Source organism: Neoarius graeffei, chromosome 20 (genome assembly GCF_027579695.1).
Source record: "Neoarius graeffei isolate fNeoGra1 chromosome 20, fNeoGra1.pri, whole genome shotgun sequence".
NCBI lineage: Eukaryota > Metazoa > Chordata > Actinopteri > Siluriformes > Ariidae > Neoarius > Neoarius graeffei.
The window spans coordinates 48,856,493-48,868,926 of record NC_083588.1 but is presented as its reverse complement, the minus strand read 5'-3'; the positions used below and the strand labels follow the sequence as shown (position 1 = coordinate 48,868,926).

The 12,434-nt window shown below is 45.3% G+C and overlaps 1 protein-coding gene across 1 annotated transcript in view; it reads left to right on the top strand.

Annotated features, from left to right (window-relative positions):
• The first annotated feature begins 801 nt into the window (after positions 1–801).
• Positions 802–12,434, top strand: part of mrc2 (mannose receptor, C type 2) — a 97,189-nt gene continuing 85,556 nt past the window's right edge. Inside the window, exon 1 of the mRNA XM_060901888.1 lies at positions 802–1,001. Coding sequence (XP_060757871.1) covers positions 896–1,001 — 106 coding nt within the window. The 5' untranslated portion in view covers positions 802–895. The remainder of the gene's footprint in view (positions 1,002–12,434) is intronic.

Genomic DNA, 12,434 nt, shown 5'->3' with positions numbered 1-12,434 from the left:
AGCATTCTAGGTATTCCTACTGTGTTCCAACTACATTTGAACTGCATTTGAGCTAATACGCCAGGAATGTGCAAGAATCATTCGAGGCGGGTTCGAAGCGCATTCTAAATATTCGAATGGGATTCTTACAAAGCTGTAAGAATGTTGGTCAGTTTGAAATTCCTGCCTGAATGTGGCACAAATTTTTAAAAATGTTTCATTCCTGCTGGTTCTGCTTGAGTCCTGCTAATATTCCGGGATATTCGAAGTACATTCTAAGTATTTGAGCTGAATTCTCTTTGAATTCTTAGACATTCGAAACATATTTGGTGGCTATTCCGTGAGCGTTCTGACTGCGTTTGAGGTGAATTTGTACAGCATTCGAGGCACAGACTTCGGGTGGTATTCGGGCAGCAATCGAACCGCACTCGTACGGCATTTGAAGTGCGTTCTTAATATTCTAACTGCATTCTAACAGCACTCTAGGTATTCCTACTGTGTTCCAACTACATTTGAACTGCATTCGAAAGCTAATACGCCCGGAATGTGCAAGAATCATTCGAGGCGGGTTCGAAGCGCATTCTAAGTATTCGAACGGCATTCTTACAAAGCTGTAAGAATGTTGGTCAGTTTGAAATTCCTGCCCGAATTTTTAAACATTTTTCATTCCGTCTGGTTCTGCTTGAGTCCTGATCATTCTGAATAAGTGTGACGGGGCCCTTTAGAGAGTCTAACAGGGACTGTGCTTATGTTGGGGATCATGTAGGAATCTGGCAACCCTGATAGCGGCACAGCGGTTCAGTCTCATTCAGTCCGAGCACAAACTGCGCTCCAATCCCAACACACACCATCTCGGTCCACTTCTCCGGCTCTGCAGGAGGAAACTTCTCTTACTTTTTCCGCGATAACAGCGGGTATGCGTGGTCAGAAGATGAAAAGCGCACGCAGGGATGTGCTGCACATTTGCAGATGCACTTTATATTTATTGTTCTTATGCCTGGGACCGAAAATTGCGTTCACAGGTGAGAAACTATTGTTTTAAAGGAATCAGCAAGCAAGCATGTGATTTTTTTCCCTTCTTCTTCTTCCTTCCTTAATGATCAGATGCACTGCAAACGGTGATGTTTCATCATTCTGCTTTTAGCTTTAAAGACAGTGGAGTTAATTTGTATCTGGCTTTACCGATGCAAAGGAATGCCACTAAAAGTCCAAAAGTTTGAGTGGAACCAGATGTGGCAGGAAGGGGGATATAGGGGGAGGGGACTGCTCGCTTTTTAGGGTTTAAACTGCATCCGACACCTCATACTGTGACTCCAAATTGTGGCAGAATAATCGTGTGTGCAGCCTGCAGCATGCTGTGTTCCGTGAGGCTGAAGCAGACTGCTGTCGGGGTTTGCTTTCAATATCAAAAGCATCATTTACTTTGCGCGTGCACCTTTATGCAGCTGTGACTTCCGGTTGTCTGTGATGGTTTCCAGTCACTCAGGGATCACTTGCGTTTGAAATATATTGTTTCGACCACGTACGATTCCAAAACTTCTGGTTAATGGCTCCTAATAACCAGCTGTAAATGGCAAAATAATTGTCTTTCTGTCCTGTCGTCTGAGTTTAGTTTTCTTTGGAGGTAACTGATTTTACCAGACGTGGATAAACACCAAATGTTCCCAGCTGCTCGCTGTGGGGGAGCTTTTTAAAGCTTCTGTGTAGAATCCTTTCAGGAAAAGTTCCAACAGGGTGGAAAGCTCTCTCTCCCCCTCAAGACATTTTTACAAACCAGATATTCAGAATGAGACTTTTAGATTTAAGGCAGTCAAACTAAATATACCCAAATGGGACAAAGCTTTAACAACCAGTCCTTCCTTAAAATGAATCAATAACGACAGATCAATTTATTGAACAATATATGTTAGACCGGCGGGATGGTGGTGTAATGGTTAGTACTGTCGCCTCACAGCAACAAGGTCCTGGGTTCGAGCCCAGCGACCGGTGAGGGCCTTTCTCTGCGTGTCTGCGTGAGTTTCCTCCGGGTTTCCTCGACAGTCCAAAGACATGCAGGTTAGGCTATTGGCCCTTTTCCACTACCCGTTTTCAGCTCACTTCAGCCCGACACGGCTCGCGTTTCGACTACCAAAAACCAGCACGACTCAGCTCGCTTCAGCTCTGCTTAGCCCCTAAAACTCGCACCGTTTTGGAGTGGGGCTGAAGCGAGCCAAACCGAGCCGAGTGAGGCTGGGGGCATGAGCAGACACTCCCCTGTGCACTGATTGGTGAGGAGGAGTGTCCTCACATGCCCACACACGCCCCGCGAGCACGCTGGGATCTGTAAACACCGTAAACCCGGAAGAAGAAGAATTACGAATTACGAGAATTTCTGAAGCCTTATGCGCCTCGCCTCATCTATACGCTCTTGCCAGTATCTGTCTGCGTTGTCGGTGACAACAAGCCACAGCACCAAGACCAGCAACACTAACGACTCCATGTCCTCCATGTTTATTGTTTACTATTCGGGTCGTGAGACTACCGCTTAAAAGCTCACTGATGTCACTGTTTGCGCTGCCTAACGACATCACCTGACGTCCACCCACTTTCGCTAACTCCACCCAATGTGTCCACCCACTTCCAGCCAGCACGGTTCAGCGCGGTTGTAGTCGAAATGCAACTCCAACAGCCCCGCTCAGCTCGACTCAGCACGGCACGGCTCAGCCCGACTCAGCCGCGTTTGTAGTGGAAAAGCGGCATAATTGGTGGCTCTAAATTGACCGTAGGTGTGAATGTGAGAGTAAATGGTTGTTTGTGTCAGCCCTGCGATGACCAGGGGCCTCATGTACAAAGCTTGCGTACGCACAAAAAAGCTACGTACGTCACTTTCTGCGCAAACATTCGTATGTACAAAGATTGACTTGGCGTGGAAAAGTGCGGTACTCTGTGCAAACCTCATGGCTGGCGTACGCACATTTCTGGTGCATCTTGGTACTTGGCGACACTTAGAGGCAGAGCAACGCAACTACATTTAGGCCTACTCGGTCAAGAGTCATGACATGGTGATAAGAGGCATCCAAAAATGCATCGGAACATCGGATGCGTGAATTGAAATGTATGTCAGTCATACGACATTGTCGAGACACATAATGCGAGACTGTTGGGTAAATGCCAACAGATCCATCAACCATCCCTTCCATATTGTAATTACGGGAAATGAGAAACCCCAGCAATATCATTTCGATATTATTCCCATTGACTATTGGTTAATTAATTAAATTAAAGAATGCATATGCAGGACCATGCATTGCAGCTAGCTTAATAGATCTTCCTCGCGCATTTGCCGCGAGGTGTCAGACTGAAATATTATTAGTTGATGTTGCGTGGGGTAGCCTTATCACATAATTACCAAGATCAATATATGAAACGATTTCCAAGTGCGTACAAATCAGACACAACCACGGTGTGGGCGTGTTACACAATGTGGCGCAGCGGCACGGCGTGCCAATAATGGAGCGAGACCTGCCGGAGGACCCAGACTCTGGGCCTCACAACGAGGTGCCACAGCGACATGGCATACAAACCCGGCAGCGCTTAATAGCCACAATGTGAAAAGGTAAGGACAGACGGGACACGGGACACCATTCATTTTTTAAGATATTCTTTTAATGAATATTAATGAATTCAGTTCCTTCAATTCCTCACGGATTCCCTCGAGGTTGTCGTTAATCGCCTCTATCCCCTTTAAAATTTCCCCCTGCGACTCAAGGACCGCGCGCGTCAGCACCCGGCCTGTGGACCCGGCGACAAGGGCAGGCGGTGGAGAAGGGGGGCAGGTGACAGTGACGCTGGATCCGCTCGGCTGGGGGTCCTCTTCCTGCTCGGGTGGGATGGACTGGGGGCCTCCTGTTGTTCCCTGGCACCCTGCTAGAATACATTTGTCATTAAAATCCTATTGTGGAAAATATGTGCACATGTTTTATTTCTGGTTACATGTGGCTAGGAATATTGGGCCTACTAAGAGAGGAAGACATTTCCTCAAATACAGGGTGTCCCCGAAAAAATGTACACATTAGAGCACTAAAGGTGTTTTTTTGTTTTCAAAACCCATGTAACTCAAATAGACACTCATTGTGGCGCAGGCACTGCGGGCGATGCGAATCATACCGTTATCTTGGTATAGGCTACATTCACATTCAGTGGCATACAATCAGTGACCGTTGCATGTCTCATAGCATACACTTTGAACATCACTTTAATTGGAGGTGACAGAACAATTAAGTGATGTATGTGAATTCTATTACACTGTGCTAAAGGCAGGGATTAACGCGAATAAATGTTAATGTTAAATGTTAATAATAAATGTTAAATGTTAATTTGATTAACGCGAGATTTCTAACATTTAATTAACATTAACGCGTTAGTAAAAGTTGCCATGTCTTTTACCTAACGCGGGCCTTACTGCAGGTCTATTTATACTAATTAACATATTCAGTGTGTAATAATTGAGGGAGGAGACGGGGCGGGGAACGGGGCTCGTGCATGTGCGCCGAATTCCACGTTGATTGGGATGTACAACAGGAGAGTGCGTGGAAACCTTCGTACGCACTGATTGATACATCCGGATTTTTTTGGTCGTACGCAAATTTCCCAATTTTGACGTGCGCACATATTTAGTGGGAAATCCACGCAGGTCTTTGTACATGAGGCCCCTGGTGACTTGTCCAGGGTGTACCCCACCTCTCACCCACAGTCAGCTGGGATAGGCTCCAGCTTGCCTGCGACCCTGTAGGACAGGATAAGCGGCTACAGATAACAGATGGATGGATGTCGACAGGGCCGGCTCTAGGTCTTTGGCTGCCCTAGGCGAGATTGAGTTTTGGTGCCCCCCCAAGAAAAAAAAACCTCTAATAACATCTAAATAACACTTTAATCTAATCACTCTATTCTATTACTATTAAACAATGTACGGTGCATGGACAATAAACAAGAAGTCATTTTTATCTTTTTCATTATTGTTATTATTGTTATCATTATTCACATAAAGTGTCACAAAGTAAAATGACCACACAAATTCAATACATATCTCCATATAATGGGTAAAAACTCTTCCGCACCCTGTTCAAAGTGTAGTGCATGGACAATAAACAAGAAATTATTTTTAGTTTCTTTTTTGCTATTAAAAGTTAAGTCATCTCTGAAGAATTAACAAATTAAATGAATAAAAAATTCTACAATTCTAAATTGTGCAAACTTAAGCACCCTGTTAGGACATCAATGGGCTGTATTTTCAAACAAAAGTGCTATTATGGGTACTTTGTTATTGAAGTAACATTACAATGGGACTCGTCTGGTCTTCCTAATGGCAAATTCCTTGATAATATCATCAAATGATATTTCGCTTGAGATCTCTTGGTTGATGCTCATCAGAGCAAGCCCATTCAGACATTCTTGACTCATTGTTGACCTTAAGTATGTCTTCAGCAGTTTTAATTTTGAAAAGCTTCTTTCAGCAGAAGCTACTGTCACAGGTAGTGTAACAGCAGAGGTAAGGAGCGCGTACAGTATTTCTACATCCCCAGCCACATCAGAGGTGTTGTAAAAAAGGTTTTCAACCTTTCATGAGCCAGGGCGCACTTTTTTCAATGAAAAAATCTCAAGGCACATCACCAATAGAAAATGTTGACTGAAACTAAAACGCTGTTGCCAATATTTACAATATACAGTCATTCTATAATTTTCCACGGTACACTTGGTGATCTCTCACGGCACACTAGTGTTCCGCGGTACTAGAGTTCGGCAGCACAGTGGTTGAAAACACTGTACACCACTGATGCACTTGGTAACATCTCCATTCAATAACTCCATCCCTCCTTTTTGGTGGGGTTTTGGTCGCCCTTGGCGCCCCTGGGCACACTTTGCGCTCTAGGCAATTGCCTAGGTCGCCTATAGCAATCGCCAGCACTGGATGTCGGCACAGTGGTGTAGTGGTTAGCACTGTTGCCTCACGGCAAGAAGGATTCCTTCCTGGGTTCCAGCGAGGGCTTATCTTTCGGCAAGTTTGCATGTTCTCCCCATGCAGACTCCACACCGAAAGTGTGGGTTTCCTCCGGGTGCTCCGTTTTCCCCCACAGTCCAAAGACATGCAGGTTAGGCTAATTGGTGGCTCTATATTGACCGTAGGTGTGAATGGTTGTTTGTCTCTGTGTGTCAGCCCTGTGATAACCTGGCGACTTGTCCAGGGTGTACCCTGCCTCTCACCCATAGTCAGCTGGGATAGGCTTCAGCTTGCCTGCAACCCTGTAGAACAGGATAAGCGGCTACAGATAATGGATGGATGTCAGACCATAAAGGACTTCCATGGACATCGCTGGTCAAGTCAGAGCCCATTTTGGTAGCTACATGTTTGACATATATTGCACGCGCAGAAAAAAGAAAACTTAAGAAAAAAGAAACGTCATGATCTTTGGTTCATGACCTCTCAAGGAAACCTTAAAGGTTCTGTGTAGAACCATACAACAGAGTTGTTTCCCAATGATACCCCTTTTCCACCAACAGGGAATGGGTTCTTGAGCCGGTTCCATTCAAGATTCTTTGAACCTTGATGTCTGCTAGTGAACCAGCCCATGTTTTCCCTAGTTTTGAGCGGAACCATTATAATCAAGGATGTGTCATGAATGGAAGGTGATGCACAATGGGAGTAAACAGTCGTATCAAGATGGCAGCACACATTGATTACCTGTAAGCCTTTGTTCTGTTATTGCAGATATTTGTTTTCTGTCAATTTTTTTTCTGAATATGTATCCTTTTCCGTTGCATTCTCCATTTCTGCGCTCAACTTCCTCTCCAGGGCGGCACGGTGGTGTAGTGGTTAGCACTGTCGCCTTACAGCAAGAAGGTCCGGGTTTGAGCCCCGTGGCCGGCGAAGGCCTTTCTGTGCGGAGTTTGCATGTTCTCCCCGTGTCCGCATGGGTTTCTTCCGGGTGCTCCGGTTTCCCCCACAGTCCAAAGACATGCAGGTTAGGTTAACTGGTGACTCTAAATTGACCGTAGGTGTGAATGTGAGTGTGAATGGTTGTCTGTGTCTATGTGTCAGCCCTGTGATGACCTGGTGACTTGTCCAGGGTGTACCCCGCCTTTCGCCCGTAGTCAGCTGGGATAGGCTCCAGCTTGCCTGCGACCCTGTAGAAGGATAAAGTGGCTAGAGATAATGAGATGAGATGAGATGAACTTCCTCTCCAAACTCATGACACACCCACTGATGTCATCATGGGTCGCACTGCAGAAACCAGCTATATTTTGGTTCCAGCTGGGAGCCAACTTTTGGGGTTCCGAACCAATTTATTTTTGGTCGGAATGGTTCAAAATTTAGTGCACAATTCAAAACGACACCCGTTCCCTGTTGGTCGAAAAGGGGTATGTGAGAAAGGTCTAAACAGAAAAGAGGAAGCCAGTAACTCTTAACTAGCTAAAGAAGCATTGGGGAACCTGTTGGAGTACAAGAGTATACACAATCATAAGCCATATTATAGTCTTTTGGGCTTTGGGGTGTTTATTAGGTATTTGCATGACCAGCTGATGCTTTTTACAAACATGGAATAATCTGTCTTTTATATGGAGCCATACAAAAACCTGAAACAATTATTTGCCTTTTAAAAAATCTGACCTTCAAAAATTAATACAGAACCTGGAATTTTCCCAATCACCAGTGATACTGAAATTAGATTTTTGTGTACGTGGAACCATGCACACAGTCACCACCAATGGTCAGAAGAGAAATACACAAGATGGTATGAAGAAGTGAGGCTTGGGCTGATTGATTCTAGCCCAGACTGTAGATTGAAACAGTTTTCAGGTGACAGTCCTGTCAGATTTACGCAGATTGAAGTGTCCCTTGCTTGCCTGATTTTTCAGCCTGCTTCATTTGAGTGGGTTCTTTAGACTGTCATTGTTTCTCCCCCAAATGGCTTTAGAGGAGGAAGTAAAAATAGTTAGATGAAGTACAAATTGTCCAATTATAGTACAAAATACACAAAACCATGGATGAGGAACTGTAAATTTATTTTTGTTGTTGTGTGACGGATTGAAAGTTACAGCTTTTCTGTATAGCGTGTTTGACATTCACAAAAAAGCTCATAAAAATTTGAAATTACAAATGCAGGTGCATTTTAGTGTCTGTAATTATTTTCCCCACATAATTCTGCCCCATATCTCCCACTTGATATTATAGCCAGATGTGACTGTAAATAAGCAAATAAGGTTAATAGTAATTCTTAAGTTTATTTAAAATCATCTATTGTAAAGAAAAATAGTTAAATCTAGATCATAACATTATTTTGGGCGAATATTAATAGGAATTTTCATAATGTAGGATAACATGGTAGACTTTATGAGAAATAAGATGACATCACTGGTTTGACACACAGTTTCCTACCAAAAACTAATTTACAAAAACAACTTCAGTGTAATATCAGAAATTGGCACAAGCATCAAGTCTAGGTTACAAGCCTCATGAGCAAGTGAAGTCTGAGGACAGCAAGGGCTGTTGTTTTATTTGCATGTTATGAACTCTTGGTCAGTGGAAATGGTGACCTGAGGCCATGTTCTCATCCAGAAGCCACCTGCATCAGTGCCTGCATTAGCCCTATTACCTCACACATGCATTATGGTCAGAACTGATTCTAGATCAGCGTTTGTTCACTGGAGAAGCAAACAGCGGCGGAATTTCCTGTGTATTACTTTCGGTGTTTACAGAACAAAATGTTCGTCTGTATAAAAGCTTGACTTTTTCTCCACACTCTCTCCCTCACTGGTTTTCCTTCTTGTTTCTCTTTACTGTCTCACAATTCTCAGTTCTCTGCACCCCCAACCCCACACATCTGTCATAATAAAACCTTCAGCTGGTAGGTCTGAAGCACAACATGGGAAGACCGCAGTATAATGGAAGTCAGAGTTTATACTCCTCCACTGAGCTGCTGGTTCTCACACATATACAAGAAATGTTTGTTCAGCTCATTCCTTCTAAGTGGATTCCTGTTATATTTTTTTACATAGTTATCACAATATTCAGTTTTATTCAGCACTTTTATGCAGGTTTTTCATCTAGGCAGTCTGAAGGCCTCATTAATATTTTAAATGCAATTGAAAGTGGTTCAAATTCTCATGCAGTTTTACAGAAATTTGACAGTTGCTGCCTATAGTATTTATTTTTCATCAGAGATATTTGGTTTTGTGATTGTTTTCTAAGTGAAAAATTTTCATGCATACGCCTACAGATTATAGCATTTTCTGCAGTGTTCTATAATTGTTCAAGAGAGAATTGAGGTAAATTTATGAACTGATCCTTCTTCCCATTCCGAGTTACTCTTGGTGCGCTTTGGGGTTCATTTACTAGGTGGACGCATACAAAAGTAGGGTCAGTCATGACCATCCACTGGGAAAAATCCATAAGTGCATTTCCAAAAATGTATTAATATGGATTGATTATTGATAAGAGCTTTATTGTTTGTATAGCATGTATAATATTAATGTAATTAATGTAATGTTTCCACATTTCCTTTTAAAAAGAATGCAGCTCCTGTGTTTACATTATTCATCAGTACAGTGACACAGTGACTTGTCCTTCAGGTTTCTCTAACTATTATTCCTATATTTATGTAGGGTGTTCATATGAGTTCCATATAAAATAGGCATTTATTGACCTTTGTAGTTGTGTATACATGATGAAACGTACTGCTTGACACCTTTCTCCAGCTTGCTTGAGGTTTTGCAGTTTTACTGTCATCCATTAAAGAAGAAGAAGACAGGCAACCTTTATTTGCATTAGGTGCCTTGCTCAAGGGCACTTCAGCCCAACCTCAGGCCATGGCTACCCCATGTTAACCTAGTCGCATGTCTTTGAACTGTGGGGGAAACCGGAGCACCCAGAGGAAACCCACACAGACATGGGGAGAATATGCAAACTCCACACAGAAAGGCCCCCGTCCACCACCTGGCTCAAACCCAGAACCTTCTTGCTGTGAGGCAACAATGCTAACCATTACACCACCAATTATATACAGTTGTATAGGATGTATGCTGTAGCATTACAATTTCCTTCCACTGGAATTAAGGGGGGGCGGCACAGTGGTGTAGTGGTTAGCACTGTCGCCTCAAAGTCCTGGGTTCGAGCCAAGTGGCCGGCGAGGGCCTTTCTGTGTGGATGTTCTCCCTGTGTCTGCGTGGGTTTCCTCCGGGTGCTCCGGTTTCCCCCACAGTCCAAAGACATGCACGTTAGGTTAATTGGTGGCTCTAAATTGACCGTAGGTGTGAATGAGAGTGTGATTGGTTGTTTGTCTCTGTGTCAGCCCTGAGATGACCTGGCGACTTGTCCAGGGTGTACTCCGCCTCTCGCCCATAGTCAGCTGGGATAGGCTCCAGCTTGCCTGCGACCCTGTAGAACAGGATAAGCGGCTACAGGTGGATGGAATTAAGGGGTCCAAACCTGTTCCAGCATGACAGTGCCCCTGTGCATAAAGCAAGGTCCATGAAGAAGTGGTTTGCCAAAGTTGGAGTGGAAGAACTTGAATGGCATGCAAAATGCCCTGATCTCAATTCCAATCTTTGGGATGAACTGGAACACCGGCTGTGTACCAGGCCTCCTCACCTGACATCATTGCCTGACTTCACTCTTGTAGCTGAATCTGCAAATCCCCATAGCCAAAAACTAGTGGAAAGCCTTCCCAGAAGAGTGGATGTGGGTGAGAACAGTAAAGTGAGGATGAAATCTTGAATGGGATGTTCAAAAAGCACATACAGTATTGGTGTGATGGTCATGTGTCCACAAAACTTTGGCCATACAGTGTATCGGTTAGAGAATGACTTCAGGATTTCACACTTCAGGAGCTCTTGTAGACACAGACCATGAAATACTACCACGTGTAGTAAAAGAACCAGAAACACAGGAGCAATACTAAAAAGAATGTGGAAGTGTTAGTGCAGTGAACCCATTTGTAGAATGTTGAGCGGGTGGGTGGAGCACAGAAGTACAGCAGGCCAGAACTGAGTTTGCAAAAACTCTTTATTTTCAGCTTCAAATACTACTCCCAGTCACACAGACATGCACACACACATCAGTTGCCTGGTAGGGGAGAGAGCTCCCTTCCTCTGCTCTCTCTCTCCTTATATAGGGCGTGGTCACTGGGGAAGACACACAAACACAGATTAACCAACATCAGGTGCAGTGATTCTGCCACTTACCTTCCCTGACTCGGCCCTCCGGTCACAGACTGATACTTGACCACGCCCCCGCTGCCACATACCCCCACCGCCTGACTCAGGCCGGGCAGCCGTCAATGCCGATCCGCGCATTGGCATCCTTCATGCGGTGGAGCCACTGGAGGGGCACGTGGTCCGAACAGAGGGTGAAAGGGCGCCCCAGGAGGTAGTAGCGTAGGGTGAGGACCGCCCACTTGATCGCCAGGCACTCCTTCTCGATGGTGCTGTAGCGCTCCCATGCACCGACAGCTTCCTGCTTATGTACAGCACGGTGTGGTCCTCCCCCTCTACCTCCTGGGACAGAACGGCCCCCAGCCCTCTGTCCGACGCGTCCGTCTGTAACGTAAAGGGGAGAGAAAAGTCAGGGGAGTGTAACAGTGGCCCCCGCACAGTGCAGCCTTCACCTCAGAGAAAGCCCACTGGCATTGCTCTGTCCACTGGACCGGATCTGGTGCTCCCTTTTTAGTGAGATCAGTCAGCGGGCTGGTGACGTCCGAATAATTAGGTATAAACCTACAATAGTAGCCAGCCAGCCCCAGGAACTGTCTCACCCCCTTTTTGGTCTTGGGCCTCGGGCAGGCCACAATCGCTGCTGTCTTATTAATTTGGGGACGCACCTGCCCATTGCCCAAGTGGAAGCCCAGATACCGTACTTCCACCCGCCCAATCGCACACTTCTTTGGGTTAGCTGTGAGACCCGCTCGCCTCAGCGACCCAAGGATGGCCCTCAGGTGTTGCAGGTGCCGCGGCCAGTCGTTACTATAGATTATGATATCGTCCAAGTACGCGGCTGCATAGGTGGCATGGAGGCGGAGGACCCTGTCCATAAGCCGCTGGAACGTAGTGGGTGCCCCAAACAACCCAAAAGGAAGTGTGACAAATTGGTGTAAGCCAAACGGTGTGGAAAAGGCCGTTTTTTCTCGGGATAGTGGAGTCAAGGGGATCTGCCAATAACCCTTTGTCAAATGCAGTGTCGAATAAAAGCGAGCTGTGCCTAGTCGATCAAGCAACTCGTCAATATGAGGCATTGGGTACGCATTGAATTTAGACACCGCGTTGACTTTTCTATAGTCCACACAGAACTGGACCGACCCGTCGGCCTTGGGAACCAAGATCACCGGGCTGCTCCAGTCACTGTGGGACTCCTTGACGATGCCCATTTCGAGCATGGCCTTGAGTTCTTCCCGAACCACCTTTTTCTTGTGTTCGGGCAGCCTGTA